We start from the raw sequence: 16,690 nt of genomic DNA on the forward strand, positions 1-16,690 counted from the left end.
TTACATGCCAAATCCATGTGAAGAACACAGCTAACACACATTGCTCTTTGCTCCCGCTAACGTCAAGGAGATTATGACATGGCTAATTCCCTGCAGCAAATGCTTCACATTACCAGCAAGCAGCTCCCATTGCTTACCAAAGGGCTTCCTGACTGTTGATTTACATGAGGGGGAAGCCGACAGAACCAGCTCAAATGCTCTGGACAAACAAGGACATGTTCTACATTTGCAGCGGCCGAGAGCTTTCGGTTTATACATTGTGGGGCTCACTACCATAATGATATGATTATGAGTGTGGTTTTCATCAATTGCTTGGCTAGTTGCTGTCGTGTGCTGGTGAACTTGGCTGACTTACCTTTAAGTTACATGGTTTATCATTGTTTTGCTATCTGTGAAGGCTTCTTACTTCAAGGAGCTGTATCTTTATTTTCTTCTTCCTCTTTTCAATGATTGATTGAATGATTGGTTATTTATAACGCGCTTAATACCCAGAGGTTTCTAAGCACAGACCCAGGGATCGAACCTGTGTTGCTCCATCCAGAGGTTTCTAAGCACAGACCCAGGGATCGAACCTGTGTTGCTCCATCCAGAGGTTTCTAAGCACAGACCCAGGGATCGAACCTGTGTTGCTCCATCCAGAGGTTTCTAAGCACAGACCCAGGGATCGAACCTGTGTTGCTCCATCCAGAGGTTTCTAAGCACAGACCCAGGGATCGAACCTGTGTTGCTCCATCCAGAGGTTTCTAAGCACAGACCCAGGGATCGAACCTGTGTTGCTCCATCCAGAGGTTTCTAAGCACAGACCCAGGGATCGAACCTGTGTTGCTCCATCCAGAGGTTTCTAAGCACAGACCCAGGGATCGAACCTGTGTTGCTCCATCCAGGTTTCTAAGCACAGACCCAGGGAGGTTTCTAAGCACAGACCCAGGGATCGAACCTGTGTTGCTCCATCCAGAGGTTTCTAAGCACAGACCCAGGGATCGAACCTGTGTTGCTCCATCCAGAGGTTTCTAAGCACAGACCCAGGGATCGAACCTGTGTTGCTCCATCCAGAGGTTTCTAAGCACAGACCCAGGGATCGAACCTGTGACCCAGGGAGGTTTCTAAGCACAGACCCAGGGATCGAACCTGTGTTGCTCCATCCAGAGGTTTCTAAGCACAGACCCAGGGATCGAACCTGTGTTGCTCCATCCACAGGTTTCTAAGCACAGACCCAGGGATCGAACCTGTGTTGCTCCATCCAGAGGTTTCTAAGCACAGACCCAGGGATCGAACCTGTGTTGCTCCATCCAGAGGTTTCTAAGCACAGACCCAGGGAGGTTTCTAAGCACAGACCCAGGGATCGAACCTGTGTTGCTCCATCCAGAGGTTTCTAAGCACAGACCCAGGGATCGAACCTGTGTTGCTCCATCCAGAGGTTTCTAAGCACAGACCCAGGGAGGTTTCTAAGCACAGACCCAGGGATCGAACCTGTGTTGCTCCATCCAGAGGTTTCTAAGCACAGACCCAGGGATCGAACCTGTGTTGCTCCATCCACAGGTTTCTAAGCACAGACCCAGGGATCGAACCTGTGTTGCTCCATCCAGAGGTTTCTAAGCACAGACCCAGGGATCGAACCTGTGTTGCTCCATCCAGAGGTTTCTAAGCACAGACCCAGGGATCGAACCTGTGTTGCTCCATCCAGAGGTTTCTAAGCACAGACCCAGGGATCGAACCTGTGTTGCTCCATCCAGAGGTTTCTAAGCACAGACCCAGGGATCGAACCTGTGTTGCTCCATCCAGAGGTTTCTAAGCACAGACCCAGGGATCGAACCTGTGTTGCTCCATCCAGAGGTTTCTAAGCACAGACCCAGGGATCGAACCTGTGTTGCTCCATCCAGAGGTTTCTAAGCACAGACCCAGTGATCGAACCTGTGTTGCTCCATCCAGAGGTTTCTAAGCACAGACCCAGGGATCGAACCTGTGTTGCTCCATCCAGAGGTTTCTAAGCACAGACCCAGGTATCGAACCTGTGTTGCTCCAACCAGGCGAGCACGTTGCCCCTGAGCTATCCTCCTGATTGATTGATTGTTGTTTTCTTTTTTATATCCTTCTTCAAATAAAAATAGAGAGACTTACCTATTACCAGTTTCATCCAATTCTATACTCCCACCATATTTACTTATTTCCTGTAGATTCACATGTCCGCTACAGACTTGTGCATTTCCCACAGACATAGACATTCCCCACAGATGTACATACTCCCCATACTTGTAGGCTTGCTTAATACCCATATACCTACACCTTCGTCACACATTTCCAGAGGCGGGAGAGAGCGCTGATTTATTCTTATTTCAGCTCAGGTCCACTTGCTGAGCTGGGCGGGTAACATCTTTTCTGTTTCCTGTCTCCTGTAGGTGCCTTTCTGGAATGGCTGCAATGAGGATGACAACTGCGTCCCTGACCTGGTTATGGATGCTAAGAACGATATCCCCACTGCCTTGTGAGTACAGCAGTATGTCTAATCATAAAAGGGACCACCTCCACTCTGACTGATACCATTAGATGAACTAGACTTTAGCCAAGAGCGGAAATATTTAGAAGGGCCATTTTTATAAAAATGCGAAAAATGTACATTATTGCCTTTTCATGTCTGTGGGATGCTTAAAATTTTCAGCATAACACCGAGGCCAGTAGTTTAACCTCAGAGGAACCCTGGTGAACTCTCTCACAGCACAGTGTCTGCCTGCCTACGGCAGACTGCCTGGCTCCTATTACCCAAGTAACAACATAGAAATATGTTCTGGCCCGGTATGCAGACTATCCAACGAACATTTTTCCATCGAATGGTTTTCCATCGAATTTGTTCTAACGAAAACACATGCGTTGAATGCATATTTTTGGGGAGTAAAGGGTTAAAAAAAGAATTAGGTGTGTTTTGAAGGGTTAAAAAAACACAGTTAAAAACAGGGGGTTGGTGGAGGTTCCATGCACATTTATTCATTGGAAATGATTTGATGGTACTTACCTTCGATGGAAAAAAAAATGATGCAAAGATCATAAACCATCTGGTCCCTGTGTAGGCATACAGTCTCTCCTCTCCCAGGCCTCTTCTGTCAAAGGCAGCTTGGTTCTGCTGCACCTTTGGCAGGCTTGTCCCTCCCATAACTGCTAAGCCAAATGTCACGTTACTCCACTGGGAACCAGGTTTGACAGGAGATTCACATAGGGTATGTTAGGGCTTGTGTTGGCAGAACCTGGATGCAGTATCTCATAGGAAATAGTGGAATTGACAGATAGCCTCTTGGGAGGCTGAGCAGGACACTTGTCCTGATGCTATGTGGGTCCCAATAAAAAATAGAGACTCAATATGAAAGAAAGGGCAAATGTTATAGATAAGACTGAAGGCTGAAGGTAAGTCATGTAGTGGAAACCTCATAGTTGGGTATGCTTGGCAATTCCTGAGCACTGGCAGTCAAACATTGGATCCTCACAAGGTGTGTGGTGAACCACTGTGGTTTCGGTGGTCCGTTGGTGCAGAACTGGTGTGTGTGCAGCTGCAGAAGATCTTAAAGTAGATGGACATAGGAGGGAAGGTGTCTTCCCAGATATTCAAGCAGTTCAAAAATCCAATTTCATATCAGGGCTTGAAATATTTTCAGGCCAACCGCCTTTCAGCACTCATGACTCTGTGCACAACACCCAATCACAAAACAGCCTAACCAAAACAGCCCATGTGCAACCAATGCCCTGAAGACCACCCAAGCAGAAGGAAGACCCCCCATAGAAAGCAGCCAGTTCACTCTGGCAGTGTGGGGCATTAGAGAAGAAGCTGGAGGACAGGTATTTGGTGGAGATCGGTGAGCTAGAGATGTATTGGGAAGACGGCTAGAGTACAGATTTTGAGGCTGGAGAAAGAGGAGTGATGAGGCTGGAGGGATACAAGGTATCATCTGAAGAAACGATTGTAGGTTGGAAGGTGAACAGTGAGGAGGTTGGAGAGAGAGCTGCTGCCCTCTACAGGGGAAGAGATTGTGAATGTTGTAGGTGAAGGATAATCTAGAGTAAAGGCATAGAGAATGGTGAAGAAAAACAGAACCATGGCAACCTTGCTAGGACGATGCCGGAAGGCAATAGGGGAATAACACCTGAGGAGGTGGGGGAGAACAGGTACGCCTACCAATAAGTAAGAGCAGGGAGGCTCCGGGGGACCAAGTTGGTCCATGGCAGACTTGAGGGTTGAGATGGGGTTTAAGGAGCATATGGCAGGAACGTTAACGGTGGGAGTGTACCTTGGTCTAGCCCACCTGAGCATGGAAGCTGCCAAACGACCCTGGAGACCCAACACCCGGCCCCCAGACCTTGCAGAGATGGCCTCTAGTGGGAAGCCACACCAATACTTCAGTCGCTTGGAGGAGACCATCGGATTGGTCGCTGTCCAAGAACTATTGGCCCAGATACTCCCAGATTCATTGGAGAAGGGTTCGGAAACCCCGAAAACAAGCAACACCGAAGACAAAGGCAAGTGTTGTCTCCTGGACCTTGGAACTGGGGCAAAGACCGGCCCCACCTGTAACTGTGTAAGAGAATCTTTCTCTTGATCATGATTTGCTTTGACGAGTGTTACCGGGACATGTTCATTTTATTGTAAATAAAAATGTTTAAGGGCCTCATTACGACTGAGGCGGAACGCGTTAACGGGTTCCGCGAAAGGAGGCGGACCCGTTAAACCCGTACTGCCTCATTACAAGCTCCCCTCGCGGGACCCAGTAGGTAATGCCTGATCAAACCAGGCGTCCTTCCCAGGTCCTGCGAGGGGAAGAGGGAGCAAATCACGGGCCGCTCGTAATCGGCCCGTTGTTTTCTCCCTCTCCCATTCCCATTGAGCCCTATGGGGGCTCAAATGGGAATGGGGAAGGTCCTGGCCCGGGTTCCTGGAGGGAGGAATAACCGGGCCCTCCAAATTCGGAATGGGCCGGTAATTCCCCATTCAGGGAACCCAGACCCGAATTTGGCGGCAGCCATGCCGCCAATAGCGGCATGGCTGCCGCCAAAGTCGTAATGAAGCCCTAAATCTTAAACTTGTCAGCCTGTGTGTGCTCCCACTCGTGAAGCTTGTGGAACTGTTTAGAAAAGCAAGGTGCACTGCTTAGTCCCCCATCCTATGTATTCCTGTGGTTGTTTCAGATTTTAAAATCAATCGGGAGAATAGCATAAAGGGTTTTTGACTCATCATTCCATTCGTGGTCATTATTTCTTCAAGTTTTAGAGCGCAGAAGAGCTCTATATTACTAGTGGTACACATCTCTTAAGGTAGTAATGCTCCATCTCCCTTTATCGCTGGCTGGATGTTGTTTTTACATTTCTTGCTCACAGAAGTCAAGCTAAGGTATCCCCTTCCCAAGTGCATACAAAGCCCATTTCACCTGAGCAATGCCAGCATCTGTAGATTTCGAAAAGCTTGTCCACAACAAGCAGATCCACAGAACAGCCATGTGAGCTATTCCACACGCTTCCTGTAAACAATCCTCCCTGGTCCCTGTTCCAAAGCAGATGTTTAATTTGGCACAGACTGTTCAATTACAGCCTAAGTGATGCTATGAACATTTCTCCCGTGTGTCTATTCTGCTTAGTAATTGACTCAAGCTAGTTGCCAATGATAGAGAAAATGACATTGAAGCAATAGGCTGATTACAACCACCTCCCTTACACAGTTTGACGCACTCCTGAACCCATGTCAGGATGGGGCTATAGATTCAATAAGGGCAGTATGCACATTTATTTTCACAAAAAAAGGATTGTTAGTGCATGGTGCTAGGATGGTTTCTCTCTGCCTTGTGTTGATGGGTGGTAGAGACACTGAACAGTTAGACAATGGGGTTTTCCTTATGCCTCCCTTGGCTTACCTATTGGTAGCGGTGGCTGAGCACTCAAGGTCACATCTTTTTAGGGTAGCAGAGTGGTTCAAGATGTCTCACTAGACGAGGGAATGTCCACACATAGATGTTAATAAAATAGCACTGTATTACGTGAGACTCAGACGAGCCCAGCAAGAGACACTGGGCCTCATTACAACCCAGGCGTTAAGGGTTTAACGGCGCCGTCGGCGCCATTAACCCTTAACGCCTGATTACCATTTTAACGCCTGCTTCTAGCAGGCGTTAAAATGCAAGGCGCTAACCCGCCTTGGTGCTAATTACGGCACCGTAATCTACAGTGCCGTAATTAGCGCCTTCCCCACTCCCATTATGCCCTATGGGGCAAAAATGGGAATGGGGAAGGGTAAATGGGGAATGGAGATTTACCGCCCCACTCACCTTGGAATGGGGCGGTAAATCCGCCATCCACCATGGTGTAAACAGAGTTTACACCATGGTGGTAAAGTAGGGAACTTACCGTCTGGGTTGTAATGAGGCCCACTAACATATTCTGCCGATCAAATAATTTTAGTCTATCGATTTGTCAATAAGACATTACCTTGGTTTTTTGTAAGTGGGTTTTTTAAATAAGCAAAACAGAAGGTTGATGGTTGGAAGGTATTGGATTATTCATAACCACAGGTATTGCTCTGGGCAACCCCCCAGCCCCTCGTTTTTCAGCTTGACAAGCAATTATAGAAGTGGACAGACCATATGCAATTCAGGATTGGTCCTGCCCTTAAGGCTGCACTCCAGCCAGAAATGCTAGGTCACATTCTTTCTGCACAAGATCACAAACAACACCAGACATGTCCCTGTTTCCGCCTCTATGGGTGTCATCGGTGAGGTGTAGCTTGGGATCCTAGGCCCAGCAGGCTTGGGATCTGGGCATACCCGTCCCATTCGAGATGACTTAAGCAAAACAGAAGATTGATGGCTGGAGCGTTCTGAATTATTCATAACCACTGACATTGCTCTGGGCAACTCCCCAGACCATTTTTTGTAATCCTTCCAAGCCATTTCAGAAGGGGAAAAACTATATACAAATCATGATTGGTCCCACCTGAATGGGGGCAGTTCAGCCTGAACTGCTTGGTCACATCCCTTCTGCACAAGATTACAAGCAACTCTAGATATGTTTCAGACTCATTGAGCATCATCAATGAGGTGTACCTTGGGTCTTTAGGCCAGCAGACTCAGGACCCATGTTTGAGCATACTGGTCCCACTCGGGGGACTAAAGCAAAACAAAAAGTTTATGGCTGGACGATTTTGAATTTTGGCATTTCTCTGGGCAACCCTCCAGACCAATGCTTTGCTTCTCAGTTGCCAAGCAATCGCAAAAGGGCAAACACCACATGCAAATCAGGATTGGTCATTGCACATTGGTCCTTGCAACCCTTCGGGCACTTAGGCAGGCAACACCCACGACCAAATATTCTGACATCCATACCCCACGCCCACTTTCATAGCAATAAAGCATAGCTGTTGGGCTCAGTAGTGGATTGCGTACAAGGTTTCCTGGTGGGGACACCACTTGGGGTACAGCAGGCTGCGCGTTATAAAAGTTATACACATACACTGTAGACTGCCACTAACGAGTGCAGCGCATTCCGCCAACGGTGCAAGGTTAGTCTGATGGGGTAAAGGGGACCTTTTGGTATTTTTGTCACCTAATAGGCTCAGGTTTTCTTTGAGGCAAATCACATAGTTGCATCCCTATTGAGATGGCAGCTACCGACCAAAACTCCAATCACAAAGATGTCCACCTGTGCTACTCTGATGATCCCTAATTAGGGTGAAACACAAATGTGGGGGATAGTCGAATCTTTCAGAGCAGTCAGACTTGGGTTGATGAAGCTATGTATAAAAAGAATTGCCCTTTAAGACAATAGCCACAGTCTGCAAAAAAAAGCAAGCTTTCCAGCCAATGGGCCTATCTACGATGGATTGCGGTGGGGCTCTGATCTGGAGGTCAACGTCCAGTGATGGCTTCAAGGCAGGATTGGAGTGGGACAAGAAATGGGCCCGGGCACCTAAAGAAATGTGGCCCTATAACCCTCATACGTGAATCATGTCAATTCACCATTTTACAGAAAATGCTACTTATGGAGGGTTAATTATGTTTGTTGCATGTAACGTTTTGTGTAAACACTTGAGAAAACGAGTGATAGCATTCCTTTTCCATGTCCCCGGCATTAGATAATTATTTGTTATTTAAATAGCTTGTTTGCCAAAGCACTCTAGATAGCACATATTAACATACAGTCATTCTCAACTGAAGTAGTTGATACTCATTTATCAACCTCTTATTAATGAAAGGCTGAGTTGGCCTTGCCAGGATTTGAACCTGCTTCCTGCACATCATGCATAGATCGCAGCAGTGCCAGCGAGCGTTCAACCTGCTGGTCTATGTTACTGGAGTAAGCTAGGAGGAGCAAGCAGTTCCTTCCTTCTCCCCTCCCATCATCCATCACTCCCTTATGCCTCCCTCCCTTCCTTCCTCTTGATTTTCTTCTTTCTTTTTTCTTTTGTCCCTTCCTTTTTTCTTGCTTCCCCTTCCATTCTCTCCCTTTTCTTTCATTGGTATCATTCCTCTCCTCCTTTCCTTCCTCTCTAACATTGTTTCCTTCCTGTCACCCTACCATCTTACCTCTTAATTTCCCCCATCCTTCTACCCTCCTTGTTTTTGTCTCTTCTACCATTCCTCCTTATTTCTTTCCTTCCTAACTCTCTGTAATTCCTACCCCATTGTTATATTTGAAAATAGCAGTTAAAGATAAATGATTGTGCATGGGTCAACAGGCTAGGGTGCACTCGATTCGAGTGCAATGATGGGCTCTGCAGCATTCTTGAATCACAGCTGACACCAAATGGCAGCTGCATCACCAAGCCCTTAGTCAAGACAGAATGAGAGTGTGATGAATCCATGTTCAGACAGAAGCATTTAATCTAAGCATGCATGCACCCCACATCTGGGTCTGTCTAGGTATAGATCTCTCACAGGATCAAGGGCCAGGATTTACAATGCTTTTATGTGTTGTCTAGTCCTGCGGGTAAGCTGCCAGAAAAGGGTGATGTCCGCAAGCATGCAGTTTCTGCTACGACTTAACAATGTCACAATTCACCACAACCATGGTGCAACCAAACACCTCATGCTTCTCAGACGATCCCCAATTTAAAGCAATGCAACACTACAGTTACCACCTCCCCAATTCTACCCAATTCTGCAGTGTGAGAGCTATCCCTTGTTAAATCAGGTTAATGCACCTAAACTACCGAGGTGCGATTGCTGGCTGGAAAATCAGGAAAACCTGTCCTCAGCGCACCCTGTGATGTTCATAGCAGTATGACACAGCATGCTGCAGAACTGGCACTAGTGATAACCATGTTTTAGATCTCTGTATTTAGACTTTAGTGAAGTGTTCAAAACCCTGAGCAAACATGCCTTACACCAGAAAACAAGTATTCAAAGGAAACATGGTGTAATAAACCTTATGTCCCTTGGGCTCCCTCCCAGGCACACAAATGGCCCAAAAGAAAACAGGCCTTGATGCAACTTCAGAAAGGGTCCTCAATGCACCAATGAATATGAACCATACACAGACTCTGAGAGGTCCCTTACTGAGGGGCCTGTAACAAAACTCCCAATGCACAGGGAAGCACTGAGAAAACATTGTTTTATATCATTTCGTGTATTGGGGTTCAGCTTTGCAAGTGCACAGGTAAAATAAAAGGTAGGATCTGTACATTCAACCATGCACCCACTATATATTAAAGCATGCTGTTTGGATTAAGGGCCAGCGTTTAGATGCCAGAGACCGTGACTAATGTTGGAATAAACAAAAATGAGCTTTTAAGAGAGAATAATGATCGTACGCCTCAGGTATCAGCAAATGCAACTGTCTGGCAGCACAAATGTTCTTTTTATTTCACTCACCCTTGACCTGCAAAGGTAAAGAGGAAGCAGTGTGGAGGGCATTCTGGGAAATAGTTTTTAAAAATTAAATTGAATGATGCCCTTATCCCCACATTCTGCATATATAGTACATTCAGAAATACAATCCTAGGGCTTACAGAGCGCGACAGCCGTATGCTGCAAAGTTTGGAAGCAAGGTCAAACACTAGGCTCCAAGGCCAACCGTTTGGACTGAGAGTGAAAGGACCACATTATGACAAATTATAGTGCACACTTGTGCTGGCCACACTTTATACCTAATGCAGAAGTGTAATTGTCTGTCTGTGTCCTATAATTGTACACTGGAACTTTGGAAATCAGGTCATACAAAAAACACTGTGCGTTGGACACTCCTAGTCAACGGGCATGCACAAAATACACATACATACAGCAATATTTACTACAGTTTAGGGGACATCTCCATTTCTGGAATCTAAAATTATGAAGCTTTTTCCTGGCCTAAAGTGGTTTGTCCATGACGAATTTCAGACATTTTTGGAAGACAAGAGCTTTCGCTCATAGGTTAAAAAGAGACACGTGGCGTGGATACAGTTCATTTTCAGTCTTAGAGTGCTTTCAGGGAGGCTCGAGAATTACCTGATAAGTGTAACATGCATGCATAGAATCTCACTGCATGAAGGAGCCAGCAGGTACGATAACATAGACCCAGGGCAGCCCAGGTCGAAACATAGAGCTTCCTGCACATATTTATTGTGAGACTGGAGCCACCTAAATACTGTATGGTCACCACTCCCTCCCAGCCCCACACAATTTAAACCTTTACCATTAACCACCTTCACTGTGCTTTTTTAACACTGACACACTGAGTAGCATCAAATGCCTTTATCACTGGGCGGCACTGAGTGTTTTCACCACAGAACACCATCACATTCACATGCCTTTAACGCAAAGCAGCACTGACAGGAGCGTAGCACCTTTGACAGCAGTATAAGCATCTCTTTCGATGAGTAGCATCACAGAGCAGCATTAATGTTTTATACATTAGGCTACACATTTGGTAACTCTGTCCTGACTTTGCCGCAGCAGATAACCACTTCAGAACCAGACTCGTCTGATTCACCTAAACTGTAGTAGGACCTCCTCCATTTGTGGAGGCCTCCCACCGAGTAGCACCCCAAAGAAGTGGCCCGGGCTTTCTCAAAATGGATAGACAAGCGCAGACTGTCTCGGATTTGCGACCAGAAACCCAGTGCCCACTAGCGAGCATCAGTGGGGCTGCCTCCAACAAACAAACTGATCTACACCATAAACGCCTTATGCACAATTTGGAGCAGGTTGACGCTTCAATTAGTATAATGAAAGACTGCACAATAATACTATTTCCGAAAACTTTACCTCAACCAGGATAACGAGGCCCTGCATGCGCCACCAGCACAGGACCTTTCACCTTTCCCTGCACCCTGTCTATCCAGGGAAGCACTTCCTTTTTGGGCAGAGTCCACACTACTTTAAGCGTGTTGTTCTGGCATTCATTCAAATTGGCAATCCTGCACACGCATATTTATGTACACACCCTGCCGTGAGAGGGCGAGGCTCAAGAGTCATCCCCGGGTCAGCCCCGCCCTGCCCCCACCTAAGGCAGGCAAAAACAAACTAGATGTAGTGCCCACCCCACCCCTCATGACAGGAATTGTTGGTGTTCGCGAAGAGAATGTGAAGCTGCCTACCAGGCACCAAGCCAGTGGATGACTGAGGTACTGGCAGCCCCACGACTCATGCTATTGGTGCATCATCAAAGAAAAGTTAACACTAAGTGTTAACTTTTCTTTGATGATGTTCTCCGACTGACACTGTGTGCATTCTAATCATGACTACATCCATTTGCCGTTGTGCGGCGAGCTGGCGGCAAGCTGTGTGAGGCAACATAACAAGTACAACTTCAGTTACAAAAATCCAGCCCAGCTCCATGGATATTAAGGTGGCTCATAAACCCGGCCCTAGAGTGGCTTATAAAATCAGCCCCATGGCCATCCAAAGTCCATTTTGATTTGACCGATGGCAGAATGGCAGATAGGCCAGTTGGCCCCTGCTCCAAGGTGGCACTGCGTTGTTTGTGTCTTATTAGCGGAAATGGCCTAATGTATTCTCAGTTTACGGACTGCATCTGTGTGCTGCACTCCAGCATCATTACTCTGTGACAGGTTCCTTCCAACTCAGAAGCCCAGCAAGAGCCGCCAACATATCCCGCCAATCGGAGATTTAAACTCAATCAATTCGTTTTATAAGCCTATTACCATCGTTGCTGTCAGTGGGTTATTGAATGCCAGCCACTTCTATTATTCAGATTCCGTGGATTTGTCCAGGATTTTCTCCATTACAGCCTACAGTCGACATGTGGAAGCAATTCACGGCATGTGCTACCCTACACATTCAGCGGTTCCTAGTTTTATAGTACTGGCTTCCACATCTTCAGGGGCTTATGCAAGGGTGACAGCGCATAGCTCCTGGAGAACAAAGGGAAGAAGGGAGAGAAAATAGAACCCACACAAAATACAGTGTGCAAACATTACAGAATGCATGGTGCACAGGATACAGATTGAGATTAGTGCAGCCCGAAGGATGCAAAGTAGAGGGTGCAGAACTCCTGTTACAGGTGAATAAATGGTGCAAAGCAGGGAGCAAAGCATCTATGAAGGACGCATAGTGCAAGGGAGGGCGTGCAGAAGAGTGCCTATTAATAATTGCAAGTAAACCTGAATGGTCACAATTATCTCCTTACACTCACCAAGACGCACAGACACACATAGACACACACACACACACACACCCACACACACATACTCTCTCTCTCCCCCTCTCTCCCTCACTCTCTCTCTCTCCATCTCCATTTTCCTATCCCTGTCCCCTCCTGCCCCCCCACACTAGTATTCTCATCGCCAATTATTTGCCGAATGGCAATTTGTCGTTTGTTTTTTTATCGCCGATTTCTTCCTAACCTTTTTTACCCAAACGTACATGTTGTAAGTTGGGGTATGAATATATAAAGGGGCTGGGGGCGCAAGTAGGTGGTGAGGGGGTCTCCCCCTGCTTTCTCTGGTTTAAAAAAAGGTAGAAAAACCAGCCCAAAAAAATCGACAAAGTGAGATCTGGCAACAAAAAGAAAATCGACGAAAGCTAATAGATCCGCATCGCCAAAGTAGTGGCTGCCACCGCTGTGCATTTGCTGGCCGCCCCCGCCCAACTCGCAGCATCTTATCTTTAGGGAGGCAGGGCAAGTGGGAGGTGTGGTGGGCATGGGAGGGGGGTGGGGGCTTGCACCACATACTAAATGCAATAAAACGCTAAGGCGACAAGGTGTCCCAGATGGGCACATTTCCATTAGGTATCACACGCAATTATATGTGGTGGGATTTAGGGTAATACATAATGCACGGGGGAGGCTTCGGGGGTGGGGGTGGTGGCGTCTCCCTCCGCATATAATTGCGTGGAAATGTACACAAAGAAAAAAAGATCGCTATTTCCGGCTTCAGTATTTTGTGTTCAAGATAATCACATAGGTCTTCTTATTCTGCTATGTAATCCACCATTATGCAGCATTAGCCGTTTCCGGTCACACACCGCAGGAGTTCCTGTCCTTTCTGCCCCAAACTCGAGCCTAGCAATACCTTGTGAGGTTGGTCTGTTTCAGTTTTCAGACGGGCAGTGGCGGCCTAGGGGGGCCCAGGCCCCTCCTCTGAACTCCTGCCCCCTCCCTAGTTCCCCCTACCTCAGCAGGGCTACTTTCTCTGCACTGTCTGCAGTGCTGTGTCCGCCAGCACAACACACACACAGGGCCGCAGTCAATGCTGCCACACAACAATGGAGCTGTTAAGTTCCCCCTGGAGCCAAAAGTAGCCCGTCCAATCAGAATGTAGCACAGGAAACCGCTAATGCAGTAGTGCTTCTGACATCACACATTGCCCTTTTATAGGCAGCCCCCCCTACTTTTGTCTGTGCCCCCTCCTAAATTTGATTCCTGGCGACGCCACTGCAGACGAGCACGGCTTAAGAGATTTCCAGAGCCTGTCCTTATTTGTACATTGACCCTGTCATTTCTTCTCATGCAGGGACTACTGCCAAAGAGTACTGCGACGGCTTCCGGCGGACTGTGATGCCTACGCGTCATCATTCGACACCTCTGTGTTCATCATTGAGAGCACGAGGAGGCGTATGGCCGTGGAGGCCACGCTAGAGAATAAAGGAGAGAATGCCTACAACACTGTGCTCAACATCACCTACTCCAGGAATCTGCAGTTTGCCAGCCTTATCCAAAAGGTGAGACCTTCAGAAATCATGGTAAATAATATACGCAGTGGGTAACCTTAGAATCAGAAGGTGGGGCACCCCCCCAAGCAGGACTTTTACTGCACTAGCCAAAAATATGCTATGTAGCTACATCCGGGCACCTTCTTTTAGACTCATGCATATCCTAGCTGCAGGCTCAGTACTGGAACATTCTTTGCACAGTATGAATTTCATAAATGGAAGCCCTTTTGCAGCCATAGGGTCCTCCCTATCATGTACACTGGGTCCTCACACTTTAGTTCTTTCTGGCGCTACTCACACAGTGGTTCTCTGACAGTTGTTCCTTCTTGTTTCCATAGTGCTTATTGTCTCTGCGGCGGAACACCCAGTATTAACTCCTGGTCTTTGGGCCTCATTACAACGTAGGCGGCCACGGTATGAACGGTGCCAGTACATGACCATTCATACCGGGCCACCAGGTTACGGGTCCTGCAGCGGGTCCCGCTCTGGACGCCTGGTCAGACCAGACATGCAGAGCAGGACCCGCTAGCAGTACAGGATGCTAACATTGGCCCCGTTATTAACTGGGCCGTTGTTAGCATCCTCCCCATTCCCATTGAGCCCTATGGGGGCTTAAATGGGAATGGGGATCTACCTGGTCCGGGTCCCACGAAAGGGAATTACCGGGCCCTCCAAGGTCAGAATGGCCTGGTAAGTCCCCTTTTGCGGGACCCGGACCCGAGTTTGAAGGTAGCCATGCCGCTAAAAACGGCATGGCTACCTCCAAACTCGTAATGAGGCCCTTTGTCTGCTGTTGACAACTAGGTTCCGCTGGTCAGAGGTTCTGAAACTGACGGTCATCGGTTGCATTTTCAGTGTCTGGTGCCTAAGCACCACTGCCCTGAGGAGAGCACTCTATGCCATTTGCTTCCTTTCGGTCCAGTGACATTATGCTCCCTTGGGAGCCGTATGTTTCCGGATTCGACATTCCGTCAGATCGCTGTGGTTTCAAAGCAGAAAAAAGCTGGTGAGTACATTTCTCTCGATGCAGGTAGTGGCTTGTTTTTCAGGGCAATTTCTCATGAGCATAAGAAGGGGCTAGCAGACAGCCCCAATTTGCACCCAGGGCCTAGGAGCAGAGCACCGCTCAGGCCTAAAAAATAATGGTTCTCTGCCCGAGATTCTATCTAAAGCAAAACAAAAGAGGTGATGGCTGGAAGGTTTAGAATTCATCTTATGAAAAAAAAGAACTGGGTGAAATTACCCAGTAAAGCAGATGCCCACAGACTGCTCTTATAAAGGAAGCTGCAGTACATATTTGAAAAGTATCAATTACATTTCTGCTTAGTAGTCCTACTCTTGACAAAACGTAGTGTAGTGCAAACAATGTCCGGTACTTAAGATTAGTTGCACAGAAAGATATTTAATGAAAGTAAATCAAAACGCAGGCAAACAGCTTCCTTAGTGGTATGGGCTCATAGCCAATGCATTTCGGAGTATAACTCCATCTGCTGGGCTGAGCACAAAATGATATGCATAGGTGAAGTAACGAGGGTACATTTACATCGATGTTAATCAAATCATATCAAAAAAATCCAACATTCGGAGATTAAATACACACCAAATTAGTTCATGTGGCGCATGGATCACCGTTGAGGAGAGAGGAAACAGTGAAAGTGAAATGGAGAGTGTGCCTGCAAGTCACGGTGAGCTAGTCATTTGCAAGATGAGTTTAGAAAACATACTACCTTAATGGATGGACCTCTGTGTCTGGGAATCCTAACAGAGTGCTTGTTAGCTTTATAAAAGACCAGATAGGTGTGCGGACAAGGCGCATCCAAAGTATATTTTTGAATTTATAGCGCGATCCTAGGAGGCTGTTGCAGTAAGATCTGTCAAAGATCCAAGCATAAATGTAAGTCACTCCCTGTAAATGCTGGGCAGCCATGAGCCTGTAACTCACCTTCAATAGCGGGTGTTCATCTTGCAATGGTGGCGTGCATAGGCACAGGCACGCGCACCTATTTGTGTATTTGTCCGTTGCCCTGACGACCGAGGGAGCCACAGCGTCACGTGCCAGGAGGCATCATGACTTCATTGACGCCTCGCGCCCCGGGCCCCCTCTGCATGCAGGGAGGCCGAGAGAGTCTGGGTCGGAAACAGTAGAGTGTTTTCATATGTAAACCAAAAACTTTGATATTCTGAGTGACTCTATTTCTTAAGGGTCACTGAAGGGGTGCCATGATATAAAAAATAACCAAAAGAATAAAAATAAAAATAGCCATAACCGGTTATTATTATCCTCAGGGGCCAAAAGGCGCCTCAACAAACAAGGTTAAGCACGAATAATCAAAGAAGAAAGGAACAAAGAAAAAGTAAAAAGAAAACAGAAAAAAAGATGACGAAAATGAAAAAAAGATGGAACATGATCGTGCCCACTTAGCCCGTGGTCACACAGTGAATCATATAGTTAATTTCCAAATAACCAATTGGGTATCAATATGTGGTATCAAATGTGACACAAATAATTGATCTCCTCATTCATGCTGTTGGGTGTGACTGTTCTGAGGTGATCAATCCAGAATATTTGT

The 16,690-nt window shown here is 47.0% G+C and overlaps 1 protein-coding gene across 2 annotated transcripts in view; it reads left to right on the top strand.

The window, feature by feature from the left end:
* The window catches only part of ITGA11 (integrin subunit alpha 11), a 664,683-nt gene that overhangs the window by 538,654 nt on the left and 109,339 nt on the right, over positions 1-16,690 (top strand). For both annotated transcript variants that reach the window (XM_069624240.1, XM_069624241.1), the window contains 2 exons: positions 2,397-2,482; positions 13,922-14,129. In XM_069624240.1, coding sequence (XP_069480341.1) covers positions 2,397-2,482; positions 13,922-14,129 — 294 coding nt within the window. The remainder of the gene's footprint in view (positions 1-2,396; positions 2,483-13,921; positions 14,130-16,690) is intronic.

The sequence above is a fragment of the Ambystoma mexicanum genome, chromosome 11, assembly GCF_040938575.1.
Source record: "Ambystoma mexicanum isolate Mex_15411 chromosome 11, UKY_AmexF1_1, whole genome shotgun sequence".
NCBI lineage: Eukaryota > Metazoa > Chordata > Amphibia > Caudata > Ambystomatidae > Ambystoma > Ambystoma mexicanum.